The sequence below is a fragment of the Cheilinus undulatus genome, linkage group 1, assembly GCF_018320785.1.
Source record: "Cheilinus undulatus linkage group 1, ASM1832078v1, whole genome shotgun sequence".
Classification (NCBI taxonomy): Eukaryota; Metazoa; Chordata; class Actinopteri; order Labriformes; family Labridae; genus Cheilinus; species Cheilinus undulatus.
This window is the reverse complement of record NC_054865.1, coordinates 58,533,583-58,555,651: the sequence shown is the minus strand read 5'-3', so window position 1 is coordinate 58,555,651 and position 22,069 is coordinate 58,533,583. Positions and strand designations below refer to the sequence as shown.

Sequence of the window (22,069 nt, the reverse complement as noted above, 5' to 3'; positions counted from 1 at the left end):
TGTCAATATTTACATAACCAGTCCAGATGCAGACATCCCAGGCTGCCTCTGTATGCAGTCTGAGCTATCAGATACCAAAATATTTTCAGTCCATCTTGAGGTTTACCTTTTGGCCTCTAGATGAGCAGGATGGATGTAAATGTGAGGCACAGTAAGTTTATGATGAGGGCGTCAGGATTACCAGGCCGAGGGCTGGTGGGTTTCTGTGTCTCCCACTGCATGAATGAGTTCCTGTAATAATGCTTTTACTTTTATTTATCATGATCACGACCAGCAGAGGTGTTAATCCTTGGCCAAATGAAGACAAAGGTCACTAGTGGGCCGGCCTTGGCCCACAGGCCAGTGTTTGGAGATCGCTGGTGTGAGGTGTAAACGGGGTCAGACTCCTCCTTCTTAGATTTATGCTCACAGATTGTTAAAGGCGGGCTGAGCTGAAGATTACAGGCCTGAACCTTCACTTTCTGAGCCTGAGCTCTGGGCGTCTCTCTAAGTGCTGCTCTGAAGACCTCCACAGCTATGCTGCTGCCCACAGCTGCTCTATAATTACCTACAGCAGTAAAAAAGAGAGAATTTAACCAATATTGGGATGTTTTCCTTCACGTCTATGGAAGCTTTTAATTTCAGCTCCAGCCTTCATGTCATCTCAGGATCCGCCCCTGTCAGGATCACACCGCAGCTCGAGGCGGGATCTGTGGCACCTCGCCTTCTGACATCACAGCCGAGAACTCCAGATAGGGACAGGAAGTGATTTCTGCATAGAAAGGAGCTATCAAGACGCCAAAGTTTGTGGCTGTTAATGACTGGGACAACTGGTCGAACTGGAACAACCAAAAGCCACTCCTGAGCCCTGAAAGTAGAAAAAAGTTTTAAAAAATCTGACAAAGATCGAAAGTCTGAAGGTTGAAGTCAGTCAACACTCGCATACGTTTGGTTCAGTCCAGTTCGTCACAGTAAACCCTGAACTTCTCTGTTTCCACAGCTGATGTCCGGCATTGTGATGGGAAATCTCTCTCTTTTTAGAGGTCTGGAACATTTGGCTAAGCCAAGTAAAAATGCCAGTCTTTGGGCTCCAGAACATCTATTCATTTTAAATATGGACTAAATAAAAAAGGAGGAAAGGACACTGGCTCTCAAACAGGAGCCAGCTACTGTCATTTATATAAAAAAGCCGGCTCTAAGACCAGGCTTGAACATGAACCACACATCATTACTCAGAAACGGGTATACCAACAATCCCACTCACTTCTCCAAAAGTTGACAACTATGTTCTACTATTTGGCAAAAATGAAGGGAAAATAGCTGCCGATATCTCCAGCTTCACCAACATTCCATCCTCGCCTTTGATGATGTTGTTCTTTAAAGTTCATAAAACATTCCATCCTCGCCTTTGATGATGTTGTTCTTTAAAGTTCATAAAACATTACATCCTTGCCTTTGATGAAGTGGCTCTTTAATCCTTCTTTAGAAAAATTATGTTCCCACAAGTTTCTTTCACACCTTCAGATGATCAAGAAGTTCCTTTTTGTCTTTCAAAATAAAAGCAGACTTTTCATTCCAAACAGTGGACACAGTAGACCTGTCAGATAGGCTGGAATCTAAAATAATCTTCCTGAACAACGATGGCAAACTTCTCGTCTATGCTCACGTTCAGTTTGACCTCCAAGCAAACTGATTTAGCCAATCAGGATTAGAGGACGGCCAATTAATCTGAGCTTTGGCCTCGTTAGTCGCTGACTGACGGCTGTGCAGATCTATGGGGACACCTGAGGACAGTTGTCTCTAGGTGTTTAGGATTAGTTCTGAACGTATGTACATCAGTGATATGTGGATATTATTAGACATTCATGAAATGAGTCAGGAAATACCATTTAGCATTCCAGAGCTTTCTCAGCCTATTTTAAATGATGGCAGCCTTTGGATATGTGACAAATCTCTCATTACAAAGGTCAAAATGTTCTAAAAAAAACAACTTTGTCCATCCCTGTGGCTGCAGAGGTTCCACCAGCAATGGCTGTTGTATTCAGATCCATGTACTGTAATATAGAGTTAGTCCTTGTGTCAGTACTCAGGTGGTTTTGGTCTGAGTACACCTGTTGGAGCAGCGTTAGTGTTAGTAGGGTCGTCTGGCTGTTCAGAGGTGTGATGGTGTAGAGCTAAGTCGGGCTGACTCACTCTGACTTCAGCAGCATTCACACAGAAGTGAAGAAACAGGAAGTTCTTCTTCTTCTTTAGTTCTGTCAGATCATCGCAGCCCCCTGCGGTTTTCCTGTTCAGTTAGATGCAGAGCTGATAGTATGAGCGCCGGGCGCCCACACGCCATCAACTCGCTGCAACACGTTTGGTTAGATGACGTGTTTTCTTCAGAAACTTCCGTGTGCTGATGATGAAAGTGATCACTCTACTTCCTGCTACAGGCTTGAACTCTACAAAGAATTTAAAGGAAAAACACGTACAATTTTTAATGAGAGTGCTAATTTTTGTAAAAAGGACAGTGTTACAGAGTAGCAATGCATCATTTGTATTTTTGCTGATAGCCAATCAATATTTAGCCAATATCTGTACCAATCTATAAATGTAGACCAGACCTCAAACTGTTGAGCTGATATATGTTCATCACTACCATGCTGATAACACTGTGGACCCCTAATCTATCACTGATCAGGCTCCTTTCCTTAAATATATCCAACAGTTTTCAAAGCCACAGTAATCAGAGTTTTTGGAGGAAGCTTATTGATCGTTGCTATGGAAACTCTGGATGTTAGGTCAAAGACAGCGCCATACTGTGAGCTCTTACTGTGGTCCAATGAGAGTTCATCTTCTTCAGCGGTGGTGGAGAAGGGAGTCACTACCATGACGAATCATGAGGCTTTAATAGAGCTGTAATAGAGCTTTAATAAAGCTGTAATGGGGCTGTAATAAAGCTACAATAGAGCTGTAATAGAGCTGTAATAGACCTTTAATAAAGCTGTAATAGAACTTTGATAGAGCTGTAATAGACCTTTAATAAAGCTGTAATGGGGCTGTAATAAAGCTACAATAGAGCTGTAAGAGAGCTTTAAAAGAGCTTTCATAGAGCTGTAATAGAGCTATAATAGAGCTTTAATAGAGCTATAATAGAGCTTTAATAGAGCTATAATAGAGCTGTAATAGAGCTTTAATAGAGCTGTAATAGAGCTTTAATAGAGCTTTGATAGAGCTGTAATATAGCTTTAATAGAGCTTTAATAGAGCTTTTATAGAGCTGTAATAGAGCTATAATAGAGCTTTAATAGAGCTGTAATAGAGCTTTCATAGAGCTGTAATAGAGCTTTAATAGAGCTTTAACAGAGCTGTAATAGAGCTGTAATAGAGCTATAATAGAGCTGTAATAGCGCTTTAATAGAGCTTTAATGGGGCTGTAATGGGGCTGTAATAGAGCTGTAATAGAGCTTTGATAGAGCTTTAATAGAGCTTTAATAAAGCTGTAATAGGGCTGTAATAGAGCTACAATAGAGCTTTAATAGAGCTGTAAGAGAGCTTTAAAAGAGCTTTCATAGAGCTGTAATAGAGCTTTAATAGAGCTTTGACAGAGCTGTAATAGAGCTTTAATAAAGCTGTAAAGGGGCTGTAATAGAGCTACAATAGAGCTTTAATAGAGCTGTAATAGAGCTTTAAAAGAGCTTTCATAAAGCTGTAATAGAGCTTTCATAGAGCTATAATAGAGCTTTAAAAGAGCTTTAATAGAGCTTTGATAGAGCTGTAATAGATCTGTGATAAAGCTGTAATGGGGCTGTAATAGAGCTGTAATTGAGCCTAATAGAACTGTAATAGAGCTTTAATAGAGCTTTGATAGAGCTGTAAGAGAGCTGTAATTGAGCTTTAATAGAGCTTTGATAGAGTTGTAATAGAGCTTTAATAAAGCTTTGATAAAGTTGTAATAGAGCTTTAAAAGAGCTTTCATAGAGCTGTAAAAGAGCTTTAATAGAGCTGTAATAGAGCTTTTATAGAGCTGTAATAGAGCTTTTATAGAGCTGTAATAGAGCTTTAATAGAGCATTGATAGAGGCTGTAATAGAGCTGTAACAGAGCTATAAGAGAGCTTGAAAAGAGCTGTAATAGAGCTTTCATAGAGCTTAAGTAGAGCTTTGATAGAGCTGTAATAGAGCTTTTATAGAGCTTTGATAGGGGCTGTAAGAGAGCTTTAAAAGAGCTTGAAAAGAGCTTTTTATAGAGCTGTAATAGAGCTACAGTAGAGCTGTAATAGAGCTCTGATAGAGCTGTAATAGAGCTTTAATAGAGCTGTAATTGAGCTTTAATATAGCTTTAATAGAGCTTTAATAGAGCTGTAAATGAGCTCTGATAGAGCTGTAATAGAGCTTTAATAGAGCTGTAATTGAGCTTTAATAGAGCTTTGATAGAGCTTTGATAGGGGCTCTAATAGAGCTTTAAAAGAGCTTTAATAGAGCTTTTATAGAGCTGTAATAGAGCTACAGTAGAGCTGTAATACAGCTGTAATAGAGCTGTAATAGAGCTTTTATAGAGCTTTGATAGGGGCTGTAATAGAGCTGTAAGAGAGCTTTAAAAGAGCTCTGATAGAGCTGTAATAGAGCTTTAATAGAGCTGTAATTGAGCTTTAATAGAGCTGTAGTTGAGCTTTATAGAGCTTTAATAGAGCTGTAATTTAGCTCTGATAGAGCTGTAATAGAGCTTTAATAGAGCTGTAATTGAGCTTTAATAGAGCTTAATTGAGCTTTAATAAGCTGTAATAGAGCTACAATAGAGCTTTAATAGAGCTTTTATAGAGCTGTAATAAAGCTGTAATAGAGCTTTAACAGAGCTTTAATAGAGCATAAGTAGAGCTTTAATAGAGCGTTAATAGTTCTTTAAAAGAGCCACCATAGAGCTCTAATAGAGCTCTCTTAAGGCATTAGACCATCAGTAGAGCTCTAATAGAACCACCATATAGCCATTAGACCATCAGTAGAGCTCTAATAGAACCACCATATAGCCATTAGACCATCAGTAGAGCTCTAATAGAGCCCTATAGTCTGTGTCTCCCATCTCTCCCTGGGATCCTGACTGGATGAAGACATCTGGACAGAGGGAGCACCTGGAGGAAACAATAGTCTCTTTTCTGCTTCCTTCAGCCTGGAGTCGACCCTCAGAGGAGCGCGGCCACATTCCTCCTTTATGAGAGCTTTCAGCATCAGCCGTAATACGAGCTCACATCCTTCCCCATGCTGATCTACACTGTGATTATACTCTTCATTAGATCATCAGATCAGACCAGTCCTCTGTCAGGGCAACTGGATTTACAGCAGTATGTCGGCTCCACCACCAGGGGGCTCTCAGTCTAAACTATAAGAGGAAATGAAGTCCAGGGTAGCAGGGGATCATGGGAATGATTCATCACTACTCCACATTTAACACATGCTCTGATTGGACCACAGAAGAGATGAACAGCTGATGTCAGAATAATCCTGGTCTATCATAGACCGCAGACCCAGACAGGACTGAGGTACAGCAACAGAACAGCAGCTTCCTGTAGACGTTCATGCTTCATTAGTGATCCATTTTTATGATTCTAGTACGGAGCAGAATGAGGCAGAATAATAAAACCTGATCCAGCACAGCCCTACTGAATCTGACTATGAGTGGAACTGTTGAGTTATTGATTAGTAAATTCACCTTCTAGAGTGTTTCTATCTAACGGACGCCTCAAACTAAACTCAGGTGGGCTGAGCTGAGCGGTCTGACGCTGGCGGCCCAGACTCAATCAGCGGGGTCGTATTGTACGCCTGAGGAAAGTTTCAGGGGCGGTCTGCCTGAACTCTTCAGAACCAGAGATGGACTCAGACTACTATCTTACAGATTTGTCTACAAGTTAAAAATAGTCTAAAATGCTCTCTAAAATAAAATCTATCCGTTCCAGCTCGTCTCCGTAGACTCGCGGTCTGATCTCCTCTCATATCCGGCCGGCTGTCTCTCTCATATCCTGACATTTTTGCTCTTTGTTTGTTTCTTCATCAGAAGAATTCACAGTCGGACCTTCAGGATGTCTGCGACTCATCTGCAGGCTCTCCAACAATCTGAATTGACATGTTATTAATCTTCTGTGGAGTTAAACACGCTGGGATTTGTCCTACACAGACTGTCAGCTTGGGCTGGGCAGTTCATCCAGCTTGTAAGATTTATGTTTGTGTATTGATGACAGGATAGAATCACAAGTTAATGTCATTACGGTTCTATTATATCTCTATTCTGACCTCATCTAGCCAGTGGTGAGTGACCTTTGACCTCCAGAATCCAGTCAGTCCTGGCTGGATGTCATGGGCTCTGAGGTAGAGTGGTGTTTATGGTCACTGCCATGTTTGGATCATCTGGTCTGTGATGGTTCCAGGTCTGCTCTGATTGGCTGAGCCTCTCTGATCTGAACCATAAAATCAATCTTGATTGATCTGATCCCTGCTCAGAGCCTCTCTGCCTCCATCAGGAGCCGTTAATAATCGTATTCCCAGTCCACTCTTCAGCACCTCAACTTTGCCCAACCCCCCAATCCATGGGGGGCCACATCAGATCCTCAGGGCCGGCCTTAGAGAGCTGATAATGATGGAGTCATGTGACCCACCCCATCACTCCCAGCTCCTCTGTGGCGCTGTCGGAGGTGTGGTGAGAAATGAGTTTGGACAGCTCTGCCTTGTTTACAACCAGCCAATTAGCAGAGCAGAATGCCGTCTCCAATTAGATCAGCATGGCAAGCTCTGAGAACGCCTCTGCCTTTGTCTGCAGATTAAAACCAGCCGCAGAGCGCCAGGCTGCCCTCTCACTCACTCTGCATGAGGTACCAGCAACACCAACGCACGTTAACGTGCACAGGTGTGATAGCTGACTGCTGGCAGGGAGGTTTATCTTCCTTTTAAAGGCGTACACCGCTCTGATGAAGCTCGATTGTTCTGTTTATTTAAGACTGCCTTTTCTTCTGGAAATTCAAACATCTGATTAACCAACTTTGTAGAGCTGGTTATGAACAAAACATCATTAGAGACAGTAAGAGTATTACAGCAAAAACTTTACTTTCAAGGATAACACATTGAACCGGTGGAGTTTAACGCATCAGGGTTGGAAACTGATATTAAAGATATCAATAACTCTTCAAATGACATGTAAGGCATGGCAATATTAAGGTAGCTCATTTATTATATCATTCTTCTATCATTATCAAAACACAGATATACTATCAATCTTTTCCTGTAGTTGGCTCTCCTTCCTCGACTTTTGGAAAAGTGAAGTGGCAAGAAATGAGGAAAACTCTTGTTAGTTCCACCCATATTTTCAAAAGTTGCCAACAATGGAAAAGTATTCGGTAAAAATAGATGAAAAAAACCCTGACATTCAGAGCTTCACTGCAAACACTTTTTCTGCCTTCGAAGACGATGTCATCCTTTGAAGTCCATTAACATTCTAGCCTTTAATTGAAGATGATGTCATCCTTTGAAGTCTATTAACATTCTAGCCTTTATTTGAAGATGATGTCATCCTTTGAAGTCCATTAACATTCTAGCCTTTATTTGAAGACGATGTCATCCTTTGAAGTCTATTAACATTCTAGCCTTTATTTGAAGACGGTGTCATCCTTTGAAGTCTATTAACATTCTAGCCTTTAATTGAAGATGGTGTCATCCTTTGAAGTCTATTAACATTCTAGCCTTTATTTGAAGACGGTGTCATCCTTTGAAGTCTATTAACATTCTAGCCTTTAATTGAAGATGGTGTCATCCTTTGAAGTCTATTAACATTCTAGCCTTTAATTGAAGATGGTGTCATCCTTTGAAGTCTATTAACATTCTAGCCTTTATTTGAAGACGGTGTCATCCTTTGAAGTCTATTAACATTCTAGCCTTTAATTGAAGATGGTGTCATCCTTTGAAGTCTATTAACATTCTAGCCTTTATTTGAAGACGGTGTCATCCTTTGAAGTCTATTAACATTCTAGCCTTTATTTGAAGATGGTGTCATCCTTTGAAGTCTATTAACATTCTAGCCTTTATTTGAAGACGATTTCATCCTTTGAAGTCTATTAACATTCTAGCCTTTATTTGAAGATGATGTCATCCTTTGAAGTCTATTAACATTCAAGCCTTTATTTGAAGATGAAGTCATCCTTTGAAGTCTATTAACATTCTAGCCTTTATTTGAAGATGATGTCATCCTTTGAAGTCTATTAACATTCTAGCCTTTATTTGAAGATGATGTCATCCTTTGAAGTCTATTAACATTCTAGCCTTTATTTGAAGATGATGTCATCCTTTGAAGTCTATTAACATTCTAGCCTTTATTTGAAGATGATGTCATCCTTTGAAGTCTATTAACATTCTAGCCTTTATTTGAAGATGATGTCATCCTTTGAAGTCTATTAACATTCTAGCCTTTATTTGAAGATGAAGTCATCCTTTGAAGTCTATTAACATTCTAGCCTTTATTTGAAGATGAAGTCATCCTTTGAAGTCTATTAACATTCCATTTTCATTTGAAGATGATGTCATCCTTTGAAGTCTATTAACATTCTAGCCTTTATTTGAAGATGATGTCATCCTTTGAAGTCTATAAACATTCTAGCCTTTATTTGAAGATGATGTCATCCTTTGAAGTCTATTAACATTCTAGCCTTTATTTGAAGATGATGTCATCCTTTGAAGTCTATTAACATTCTAGCCTTTAATTGAAAATGGTGTCATCCTTTGATGTCTATTAACATTCAAGCCTTTATTTAAAGATGATGTCATCCATTAAAGCTCTTTATTAGCTTCAGAAAGATGATTTCATCCATTAAAGCTCTTTATTAGCTTCAGAAAGATGATTTCATCCATTAAAGCTCATGAAACATTGAATTTTTGCCTCTACATGCAGGCCAATCTAGGTTCCCAGTTGTCATTCCAGTCTAACCAGTACCCCTCCAGATTTACTGTGTAAATGTTATGCCAGCGTGTCCTTTAAAATCATTTGATGACACTAGCAGTACTCTGTTCTTGTTGGCTGGTATGTTGCTTGTTCTTTTGTGTTTTTATAGAATTTCATAAACATCCACGGTCTGCTCGTCCATCCTGAGAGTGTTTCCATGCAGAGATGTGAAATATCTGAGTACTGGCGTGGTGAATGGTGTTTATTTAAGGCTCTATTTGCACATTATTGGCATCATTACTCTCTGTTTGGATAAGTGTAATGATATGTAAACAGTGACTAAAATCACAGCATGCATGCTCTGCTCATGAACACACGGGTTAGGCTCCTTTCTTTACTTTAGATAAACTTTATCTAAAGTAAAGAAAGCCAAGGAACCATGTTTGCTTCAAGAAAGTCACTGACCTCAGATAATAGCCGTGGTGTCATTAACGGGACGGGAAAACCTACAGAGAGAGAGGAGCTCAGCATATAGGCCCCCCACAGTCTGAGCCTATAGCATTTTAACTAAGGGCTGGTCCAAGCCTGAGCCCGTCCTAACTTAGCTTTATCAAAGAGGAATGTTTAAAGCCTGAAGTAAGAGAGACCCTATGGGTAGATGATTCTAAAGGAGAGGGTCCTGATACCTGGACGATCTACCTCCCATACTACTTTTAGAAACTGCCTACACTAGGGAGGGTTATTATATTTTAATATAAAATAGAGTATGGCTTTTCTTAGATCAAATATCCATTTTTGTTGTAAGTTCAATGACTCTTCTAATCCTTGTGTGTTTGTCGGTGGTCTGATGGAGGCATAGATCAGTGGTTTTCAAACTTTTTTTGCCCAAGGCACACCTAAGGTTAAGCCAAAATCTCAAGGCACACCATATTTAAATCAATACAGACTTTTAAAAAATGTTACAGTCAAGGTGGCCTGTAAGGGGAGATTAAGGGGAGAGCTTTCTGGGGCCCAGCCAACTAGGGAATCATGGAGATGGCAAAAGTGGGGCTGAACAATTTGGGAAAATAATCTAATTGCGATTGTTTTACCAAATATTGCAATTGTGCTTTGATATGCAATTATTTCTGAAGTTCCTCATTTCATGTATTTTCAAACAAAAATAATCAATAATTCATTCAATGCTGTAGCAACACGATCGATAAAAACCAGGGCTGAACAATTTTGGAAAAATATCTAACTGAGATGATTTTGACTTATTTTGCTAATTGGATATGAATTGTTGTATTAAAGGGAATAATAATTTTTATATAATTCTCATATTTAAGAAGAAAAACATACAAAAATGAAGAAAATGTGATTTTTTTTGTACACTATTCTCAAAATATGCCACTAGAATGATTGCATTATATATAATGCATAATGTCTGTGTTGCAAAAAAAAAAAAAAAAAGTATTAACCTGGTATTTTGACACAAATTTCAGGTCAAAGAAATATTGCACATTCTGCGATCTAAAAATTGCAGCAGGCCATATTGCGATTTAATCTAATTTGCGACTAATTGCCTAGCCCTATACAAAAGTAGGCTAAAGGTGGCAAAATTAGGCATAAACTGGCAAAACAAATTCAGAAATGGGAGAAAATTGGTTAAAAGTGTCCAAACAATATGTTGAAATTGGCAGAAACTTGTTGAAAGTGTCAAAATAGTGGCAAAAATGGGTTACAAGTGCCCTAAAAGAATTAAGTGTTGTAAAAAGGGGTTAAAAATGAGTTAAAAGGGATAAAAATGGCAAAAATTGGCTAAAAGTTGGTAAAGTAGATCACAAGTGGCAGAAAAGTAGCAAAAAATGGTTAAAGTTGCTAAAAGGTGGTAAAAAGGGCTTAAAAGTGATGGGGAAAAAATGGCCAAACAATAGCAAAATTCAGCAAACCACATTTCACCACATGCCACATTTCACCCTAAAATGGGTGAAATGTGGCAAAAAGTTTATTAAAAAATGGCAAGAGTGGGTTACAAGTGGCCTAAAAGGATTAAATGTTGTAAAAAGGTGGTATAAATGAGTTGAAAGGGATAAAAAAAGGGCAAAATTGGGCAAAAAAGGTGGTCAAACACAAGCAAAAGTGGGCAAAGGTTGACAAAAAGTTGGCAAAATAGATCACAAGTGGCAGAAAAGTAGCAAAAAATGGTTAAAGTTGCTAAAAGGTGGTAAAAAGGGGTTAAAAGTGATGGGAAAAAGTGGCCAAATAATTGCAAAATTCAGCAAAAAGGTAGCTAAAATGGGTGGAATGTGGCAAAAAGTTTTAAAAAATGGCAAAAATGGGTCAAAAGTAGTAAAAGGAAGTGGCAAAATGGGTAGAGAAATTGGTTAACTTGGTTAAAAATAGCATGAATTAATCATTTCAACCCGATAATGGCTTGCCATGCTTTCCAGCTCTTAATGAGGTAACTGTTAGCCAGGATGCTAGCACCAATGCTACTGATCGGGTTAGGGTTAGGGTTAGGGTTAGGGTACATACACTGATATCATCCATAAATCCCAACGTGGGAGGTCCCATTCTCTGGGGTTTTTTAGGGGTCCAGATCTGTGGGCAGGCCTGGTTACAGGACTTTCCATGAAGTTGTAGTAATAACGGATTGTACGGCACACCTCGACTTGCCTTAAGACACACTAGTGCGCCTTGCGGCACCGTTTGAGAACCGCTGGCGTGGATCGTAGCTGCTGTGTCGCATGGATCTTGAGACGGTAGTGAATGGTTAATAATAGCGATAGAAAATGACGGATCAGCTGTTATCAGTGTTATCTTCTTTGTTCACAGTCTATGGAGTTTTTGATTGGCGCCCTTTTTAAATTCAAGGCTCTTTCTCTTCGCGGCCTCTAGCCCGGTCCATGTGAGGGCAGCGTGGTGACAGAGAATCACAGTAATCCAGTTTTCTGCCTCGCTCTGACAGGATGCGTCTGATTTCAGCGATGTTATGGCGGATTATTCCCGCTCTATCGTAACGTAGACGGGCCCCCGTCTTCGCCGTGCCGGACAGGCTTCTAGACGAAGGGGACGAGGTCGACGAGTGTGAAAAAATTGCACTAATGAGTGGTAAGCTTCAAAGGTGAGCACAGACAGGAGGTCATGAATGATGCAGCGTGCTAATGATGGCGACGCTGCAGGAGAGAGACATAAACATCCTGGCCAATTAACCGTCAGCTGATGAGTGCTGGTGTTACCCTGCAGGATACGGTCTGAGCTCTGATCCAGCATCACTCCACGCCGGGCCGACCTCAAACACGCTCACCTTTGTCCCACTAATACCGCTAATGCACGCCAACATGGCTGCAACAGCCGACCCTTCCCCTCCGCCCGCTACAGGAAGTGACCCGACTCTCGTCGTCTGAGGTTCCTGTTCTTATCCCTCCCATTTAAAGCAACCAGCAGCATCCTGTGATTTTTACCAGCTGACTTTGTCCCTCGCCCTCGTCTGTGTGAGCGGCGGCATAAACCAGAGCGACGGAGTTAAACTCTGAAAACAGACGAGGCGGATTCTGTCGCTGATGCTGGGTCGCGTCGTGTACCGTCAGACACTGCCTTTAAAGACCCGGCAGCATGACAGACCACAGTAGTCCACCTTCTACGGTCTGTGGTTAGGTTGTAGAAGGTGGCGTGTTTATTTAAGTTGTACCTTTTCAAAGTTTTTTCCCTTTTGTTGAATTTACTTGGAGCTTAAATTAGAGGCCTGCATTGGCAGGACAATGCAGATCTTGCAGAAGCAGCTGGTTTTACTGCCGTGATTAGGAGCGGTTAGTCAGGAAAGGTAAACGTGGGTTAAAGCGTGTTGTGACGGGTAAAAAGATGATTAACGCCGTGTGTAACCAGGAAAAGTCAAAGCAAAGATCATTTCTCATTTATGGGAGCGGACCAGGAGGATCAGAAAAAGGACTTTGTTTGGAAAGTGAATTTATCGTACGTCACTGCTGCATAGTTGAATTAAACTGTATAATCCGCGGTTCCCATCTATGCTCATGTCTTCACCTTGTGATTGACAAACATGCGGTCTGTGGCTCTGAGAGCAGCCGGCAAACACTCAGACGTGGACTCTGCTCCCAGCGTCGCTGCTCACGCCTCACGCTCCTTTGTTTGGAGCTCAAATCATCCAAATAGTGAACAAAGATTCTGTTATGAAAGCAGGAGGAATGCCAGGAAGTGATGAAAAGCTGCAGTAATGTGTTTGTTTTAGCCCGGCCGTGAAACGGCGTCATAGGCAACGCAGACGGAATCGTGGAGAGCAGAATATCTCTGATTCCATGTGATGAGCAGAATCGCTCAGCAGGCTGGGGCTGTCTTCATCATCAATCCTCATACTCATCCTCAATGTGACGTCTGTTAACGCCTGTTAGCGTTATAAAGAACAAGCGTGATACAGATCTGCAGCTTTTACCGTAATAATCCCACAAAGATGAGAAATAAATCAGCGGTTTCCTTCTCTAACCCTCCTAACTATTATATTTGCAGCCGTTTATTTTGTTTATAGGAAGATTAAAATCCCTCTCTCTCTCAAACGGTTTTAAAGATCACGTATTCTACCTCTTTAAGACATGACATCATGAGGGGAAAATCTGAGAACGGCTTGTTTCAGCACCTATTTCCTGAAGGGGGGGGGAGTTCCGATTCTTGATATATTAATATAATATATAAATATTTTTGTTGTTTGTATGTTTGCATAATATGTGACTGTTAATTTTCCACAAATGTAATGTGAATATGGAAAATGAAAGTTGTGCTCAGGGTTTGTTGAAGCCCGACTGCCAGTGGTTTCAAGTCAGCTTAAGCTCACGTCACATCAGGATGTAGTTGTAGTTTTTGTTTGCCATGAAACAGGAAGTTTTTTCCAGATTGATGTCAATTTTGGAAAATTCTTCAAAACCACGGAGTTCTTCTTGAGTTAACCCCTTAGAAAGGGTTCATCTGATCCAAATGTGAGTAATTCACAGTTCATAGAGAGCTGATGAAAACATTTTCTTCACATGAACAAAACTCTGAGGACAAGGCTGTGCTGGCTACCGTGTCTTAGACGTACAGGGTACGAACTTCCTGAGACTAGGGGTGAGTATTGGCAAGAACCTCACGATACGATAGTATCGCGATATATCAGGATATCATGATATTGTGATATATTGCGATATTCTACAGTTAACTAAATAAAATATAGAGATGATGTATATGTAAACCACACAATACGTTGGTGGTGTTCCCGCTATATTTCACGGCAGCAAGACAGAGCTTGCAAACGGCATTTCCTTTCTTTAACCTGCTGTTGTTGTTCCCCGTTTAAACTTTGAAGCCAAAACTCTTCCAAACATCTGCTTTGAATTGTGCAGGTGTTGTAATTTTGTCAGCCATGTTCGCTCCTTTCACCTATGCACTCTGACTGCTTCTACAGGAAATGCCACAGCGACATACAGCAGAGTAGCTCTTCAGCGCCATCTACCGCAGTGGAGGTGCAGAAGTCATATTTTACTAACAACTCGGCTTATTTTTTACAAAAAAATCGATATTAAGAGTTGAATTATCGATATTGTATCAGATGTCAAAGTATTGCGATATATTGCCGTATCGATAGTTTTCACAGCTCTACTAAAAACTAATTTTCAGTGGACGGGGATTTTAAGTTATCGTAAACAATGAAACTGACTGGGTGAACTGTGTTTCTGTATGTTATTTAAAATTTCCTAACATCACTGTTCTGATATTTTAATCCACTATGCAAACGTTAATGGCTCTCCCAGTGTTTTAAGACTCTGATAAACAACTTCTTGTTTCCTGGCGAACAGAAAAAGTACCTCGAAGGTTTTTAGGGGGTTTAAGCTGACTTGATCGCAATGGTAGTTGTAAAAATGCTACAGCAACACAAATTACAATGACCACAAACACTGAGTTTTCATGTTCATAGCTCATTTGTGGGAAATTATTACAATTTGTAAAAGACATTTGTATAAACTATTTCAGTAAAGTTTTGCCATGATCTTATTTAATAAATGCCAGTCTAATCTTAACAAACCTCAGAGCAGAGCGTCAAAAACACTTGAAAACTTCCAGAGATTTGGGTCACGAGTCATCGTTAAGGATCTGGTGGTGGGTCCTGATGCTGGACCAGTTGAGAACCACTAGTTTAGATGGTCAGGGTGTTTTATAGCCAACTGACTTTTATTTTGAAATGAGAATCAAGAATCAAACTGTTTACCAAATATCGGAAAGAAAAACGAGGGAACGGTTTGTTAGTTTAATCTTTTATGTTCTGATCATAAAAGGAAGATCAAAGAACAGGACACTGGTGATGTAACATTCTTTTTCCCGTTTGTGTGACCTGGGGCAGGTCTTGTGAAAAAGAAAAGAATGTTACATCACCAGTGTTGCATTCTTTGATCCAAATATAAAAGCAATAAGATGTAAAATTAACATTTTATTCTTTTTTTTTTTGTGAAACAATAAAGCAGAAATGGAAAATGAGAAAATAAACAGTTAGAAAGTTTGTTTAAACCACGCTGACCTTAGACCATATCCGTGATGTTGGCTGATATTCTGGTTCATGAAAGACCAGATACTGGGCAGCCAGGACTTCTGTATTTACTGCTGAGGAAATGATAAAGACGTCAGAGTTTTTGTTTATAGCTGATAACCAGATGCACACCGATGTATTTGAGCCTGTAGAGATAAACGTGTTGGACGTGTTCTGACTTCCTGGTTCTCCGTGTTCTCCACAGATGCAGCAGCTCTTCTACGAGAACTACGAGCCCAACAAGAAAGGTTACATCCGAGATCTCCACAACAGTAAGATCCACCGCGCCATCACGCTCCACCCCAACAAGAACCCGCCCTACCAGTACCGCCTGCACAGCTACATGCTCAGTCGTAAGATCGCAGACCTGCGCCACCGCACCATCCAGCTGCACAGGGAGATCGTCCAGATGGGGCGCTACGGAGCGGCCGAGCCCAGCCGAGAGGACCTCCAGCTGGGCGTGCCCCCATCCTTCATGCGCTTCCACCCCCGGCAGAGGGAGGAGGTGCTGGAGTGGGAGTTTCTGACGGGGAAGTACCTCTTCTCATCGTTTGATGGTCAGCCCCCTCGTCGCGGGATGGACTCCTCCCAGAGGCAGGCCCTGGATGACATCATCATGCAGGTGATGGAGATGATCAACGCCAATGCCAAGACCCGAGGCCGGGTCATCGACTTCAAAGAGATCCAGTACGGATACCGTAGAGTGAATCCGTTATACGGCGCCGAGTATGTTCTGGATCTGCTGCTGCTCTACAAGAAGCACAAAGGAAAGACCATGACGGTCCCCGTCAGGCGCCACGCCTACCTCCAGCAGACCTTCAGCAGGATCCAGTTCAGAGAGGAGCAGGAGATGGACGCCACGGCGCTGGCCAGCCACATCAACCAGGATTCCGACTCGCTCTCCTTCCTCTCCAACTCCCTGAAGATGCTGGTTCCCTTCAAGCTGGCCACGTCAGGCCAGGACCACGGCGAGCCGAAGGAGAAGAAGGTCAACATCCTGGTCCCCCTGTCTGGACGCTACGACATCTTCGTCCGCTTCATGACCAACTTTGAGCGCGTGTGCCTGATACCCAACCAGAACGTGAAGCTGCTGGTGCTGCTCTTCAGCACGGACAACAACACGGAGCGAGTCAAGCAGGTGGAGCTGATGAGGGACTACCACATGAAGTATCCGCGGGCAGAGATGGAGATCAAAACGGTGTCCGGGTCCTTCTCCAGGGCTCTGGCTCTGGAGGTGGGCTCGCTGCACTTCTCCAATGACTCGCTGCTCTTCTACTGCGACGTGGACCTGCTCTTCACCAGCGACTTCCTGAAGCGATGTCGCACCAACACGGCCCTGGGAGAGCAGACGTACTTCCCCATCATCTTCAGCCAGTACGACCCCAAGGTGGTGTACGCCGGGAAGGTCCCGAGCAACAACCACTACGTCTTTACCGCCAAGACGGGCCTGTGGAGGAACTACGGCTTCGGCATCGTCTGCGTCTACAAGGGCGACCTGCTGCGGGCCGGGGGCTTCGACACCTCCATCCAGGGCTGGGGTCTGGAGGACGTAGACCTTTTTAATAAATTTGTCCAATCAGGGATCAGGTTGTTCAGAAGCACAGACACGGGGATAGTGCACGTCCACCACCCGGTCATCTGTGACCCCAACCTGGAAGCCAAGCAATATAAGATGTGTCTGGGCTCCAAAGCCTCGTCGTACGGCTCCACCCAGCAGCTGGCCGAGCTGTGGCTGGAGAAGAACGACCACGGCTTCAGGAGACTGGCGAGCACCAACGGCTCGGTAAGGACAGCGTGAGCAGCCAGACCGTGGTGTTCTCACTACCTAATTTATTTTTTACTGAAATCAAAGACTTCACGTGGATATATTTTGAAAATATGTCCGTTTTTTTATGAGACATGACGTGATGAACACTTGATGAACTTACTGAGGGCTGTTGGGTCTTTATTGGTCCACAGACTGACCGTGGCGTTGGTGAGTCTGGTAACAGCAGCCCGTCTGTCAGCACAAAGGGGGAGGTTAACTGGGAAAACGCCGCTATTTTTACTGCTGGGCCACATTTTTACATTTTGGGTCGAAGTTTAATAAAAAGTTCAAAAGTAGAGTGGACTAAGAGATCCAGGCCAGTCCTCTCTGAGCGGTCCTGTTACCTGTATCTATGGACCAAGGCTTATTTAAACCCCATATTTATTAGCAAGTGGGCTTTTCTAATCAGAGCCCTCAGAGCAGTCAATGCTAAAAACCAATTCCTCTCTTCTTACAGAGTATTTACTCGGCATGATGTGATGTTTCTCATATAGAGGGCTTTAGTGGATTATAAGAAAACATAGAACGACACTTCTACACAACACCCTGCTTATATTTTTACTTTTGTATGGAGTCAATATTGTCGCAAAAATTAAGGGCACCTTTAACATTTTGAGATCATGTCTTCAGTCTCTCCATCCAAACCTCCTTTGTGCTCTAGACTTCCTCCTTGTTCTTAGTTCTTTCGTTGATGATCAAACTTCCTCCTCCACTCTTTTTCTCGGACTGGGCAATTAATCGCAGATTAAATCACAATATGGCCTGCTGCTATTTACAAATCGCACAGGTTGCGATATTTCTTTAACTTGAAATGTGTATAAGTACCAGTTGAAGACTTTTTTTGCAGCAGAAATTTGGTGCACACAAAGAAACCATTCGTGTTTTTGTAGGATAAACATTATTGCTTTACTAATGTATGTTTTTTCTTATTTTATATGAGATTTGCATAAAAATGATCATCCCTTTCAATTAAGTAATTGATATAAAATTTGCAATATAAGCCAAAATGATCCCAATTATATACCAGTATTTCTTTTAGATAGTTTTTCCCAGCTATATAAAATCTAATATTGTGTACATTATAATTTAGAATGATTTATTGAAAAATGTATAAGATAAGGAACCTAAAAAATAATTTTATATTTAATTTTAGATTAGATTAATTGTGCAGCTCTACTCTTGAGTTTTGCAACAATATTGACTCCATATTTTTGTAGTTGACATGGACAAGGAGATTTACAAACAGGAAGATTTTCTGATTTCTTTCACGATTTTTGGAAATTCAAACAGGCGCTTATTAATATTTTCTAAGTATTTCCACCTGTTTAGACTGCTGCACTAACAGCATACAGGGCTGTCACTAACAGTCATTAACCAAAGAAGAAGAAGGGCTTAATGTCCAGTGACAAAGGTGTGAACAAACTGACTTCTCTTCGCTTAAAAACAAATTTGGGGCCCTGGTGGGGCCAGCAGTGTTACACCTGCAGACATTATAACTGCCCATGAACGTAATAGAGCAAACACAATCCAATCAATTTAACACATTTACCACACATGTAAAAGCAGTTCTCTACTGCAAACGCATCAGCAAAAGTGTAAGAATTTTTTCACTCCTGGGGATTTATTTTTAAAATATAATAAGCGCATGAAAACTAAATGTTTGTGGTCATTGTTGTTTATTTATTGTCCCCTTTTTTGTGGTCAAGTCGGCTTAAGCTCAAGTCACATCAAAAAATGTAGTTATGTAGTTTTTGTTCGCCATGGAACAGGAAGTAGTTCTTTCAGAGTCTTAAAGGTCATATATTTTACCCTTTTAAGACAGGTTTATATCGGTCTCCGAGGTCCCCAAAACATTCCTGTGAAGTTTGTTGCTGTAAAAACACTCCAGTATTGATGTCTGCATGTCTAAAAACCCCTCTGTTTCAGCCCTGCTCAGAACCAGCTGTTTCTGTGCCTGTGGCTTTAAATGTTACCGAGCAGTCTGGCCACGCCCCTCTCAGAAAATGGATGTGGTTTAACGGATGTGGGGGGCGGGGCCAACTCCCCGCATGACATCATTCGGGGGAAATCTGAGAATGTCGTGGGGAGTGTGGACAGGACAGGGGCAGATATTTTTGCTAGAAAAGCCAGAAAAGTTGTTTTTGCATAATATGTCCCATTTAAAACACTGGTAGAGCCTTGAATCATTGCAGAGTAGATTAAAATGTGTCAAAATTAGGAATAATGAAAAGATCTGTTCACTCAGTTTTATCGTTTTACAGTAACTTAAAATCTCTGTCCACTGAAATTTAGTTTTTTTAGTCTCAAAGTTCGTACCCTCCTTGGCGTTTTGTCCGTTTGTAGGAATTGTTTTTTTTTTAGCTCTTTATGAACTGTAAATTACTCGCATTTGGATCAGAGCAGTTTTCTAAAGTTAGTATCGATCCTCTCCTTTTTTCATATGAATTTTTGTTAGATTCATGCCTCTACAACAGTTTTAAGACTCTGAAAAGACTACTTCCTGTTTCATGGCGAACAAAAATGTTGTCGTAACTGTGTTTTTTTTAATGTAGCTTGAGCTTAAGCGGACTTAAACCCACTGGCAGTTGTATAAAGGATACAACAAACAACAGTGACCACAGCTTACATTTTTCATGTTCACATTACATTTGTGGAGAGACAATGATTTTTACCTTCCTGTGATAAATCCCTGCAAATGTAAGTTAGTACGTTTGTGGCGTTGTTACAGTAACAGCTGCAGGTTTTTATGGTGTGTTTGTGTTTGCAGGTGTAACAAGCAGGAGGTACATGTTAAAATCCAACCTGCGGCGCCGTTCTTACATGCCGTTCCCTCGCTATCTCTCCATGTTTTCCTATGTTACCCATCGCCCCGCTGTCTCTGATTTAGGGCAAAAAGAGAAACCCAAAATAAAGTTGAAAGGACTGATATAAGTGAACATTAATGAACTAAAAGATGTCTTTATGAATCATTTCTTCTGCTGAAATGATGGTGAGAGCTAACTCTACTAGCCAGTTAATGACATTCTCCCTTATGTGTTAGCATTAGCTGAGAGCTCTGATGTCTCAGATCCACGTGTTGGTAATTCAGATGTTCTTGGAATAATTGTGGTTGATTTTGGAGGGTGTAAAAATCTGGCCCGAGACTAAAAAGGTGGCGTTTCCTGAATGTAGTACCTCAGTGGAGATCACCGTGATGGTCCTTAAACATCCATGTGTCTGTGTGCGGAGAGGAAGCGTCTCTCTGAGCTCCAAACGTTTCTACATCTTTGATTGTGACTGAAGACTGATGGGAATAATCAATGAACCTGATCACATCCAATCAGAACAATGTTGTCCTTCATTTTACTGATTCATCACTTTTTTTATCCTGTTACACTGTCTCCTTTATTCTCTTTATTTTTGTGAACCCAACTGCTGGATTTTATATTCTCCAATCATGGTTTTGCTGTCTAATTTATTGAATTTGCAGGCTCCATTTTTCTACTCGCTCTGTTAAATCTGTATATTTGAATGATTGTAATAACCTGATAGATTTTTTAATGTTCCTTTTTCTTAAACTCATCGTCACCAAAGAGTTTGCACAGTCTGCTTTAGGTCTCATGCTGCCTGTGCGTATGTACGACCCCGTTTAGACCTCACGCTAACGCTGAGCTGTGCTCATTCAGATACAAAGATGGCTGCACTTTACTTCATACCTCCTCACTGTGTGTTATTCCACAGGAACTCACCTGTCCGCCTCTCATACAGGTAACAGCCCATTCACAGTCGCTTAGCTCGTGGCTAGCTAGCCTAGCATGCCGTGTGCAGTGAAGCCTTTGCAATAAGAATGAATGGAGAGGAGTTAGCGATGAGCTAAGAGGCTAGCAGTGCCTTCTCCCCCTCATGAACATGCTTTTGAAGGAAACAGTGATGTTCTGTTTCATACAGCCTTTCCCTGACCTCGGTAACCTCGGTAACCACGGCCCTATCTGAACTTCTGTCACATGACCCCTACATGAGGCTCCAAGCGTTAGCCGCCATGTTTTAAAGATACAGTATGGACCATCTCTTCACTGAAATGCCTATACTCTTTAAAAAGTGACCATTCCTGTGCTATATAGTTTTTAATTGGCTTCTGTAGTATAGGGTTAGGGTTAGGGTTAAATTTCCCATAATGAGGGAGAAATGCGCTGAACCTACCAGATTCACGTTGAAAGCGGTTCCAAGGATATGCTGGCTAGCCTGGACCGACCAGTGTTAACCCTTATGCCCTCCTCAAATTAACTACCCTCTTTACACCTTCGAGGCGAAAATGTACACGTACAGAAAAACTGCCATTAAATCAGCATACATCAATATTTTTTTCTACTTTTTTTTTTTATAAATCTCTTTAACAACATCAGACCTGCTCTTATCTAACAAACATTGAATAATTTTCAAGATTTTAACCCTTTAAATGCTAGTTTGGTTATTTGAAATATTTCATTTTTTTCTGCAAAAACAAGAAAAAAAAAGAAAAAAAAAGTGGATTATTTTCCATATAATTAATAGTATAAAGATGGGGCTTTGGTGCTGATGAGAGTCTTGGATGGGGTCAAAGGTTAGCAACAAAATTGATTTGATTGCATTAATATGTTTTACGTAATGTCAGAAATACCCTCTGGACACCTTGGAGGCTAAAATGCCTCCATTGACTTCCATTAAAACCAGGTTTTTTAATCTCACTGTCACTGCAGTATAAAATCATGCATTCTTTAATGTCAGCATTTCAATGTGAAGAAGTCTAGTGAAATTTGACATTTTTACCGTATTCCAGCAGATTCAACCATTTACTCATTGTAGGACCATGCACCAAATTCTT

At 41.1% G+C, this 22,069-nt stretch overlaps 1 protein-coding gene across 1 annotated transcript in view; it reads left to right on the top strand.

The window, feature by feature from the left end:
* The window catches only part of chsy1 (chondroitin sulfate synthase 1), a 58,817-nt gene extending 37,195 nt beyond the window's left edge, over positions 1–21,622 (top strand). The window contains exon 3 of the mRNA XM_041784727.1: positions 15,628–21,622. Coding sequence (XP_041640661.1) covers positions 15,628–17,220 — 1,593 coding nt within the window. The 3' untranslated portion in view covers positions 17,221–21,622. The remainder of the gene's footprint in view (positions 1–15,627) is intronic.
* Positions 21,623–22,069: the final 447 nt, after the last annotated feature.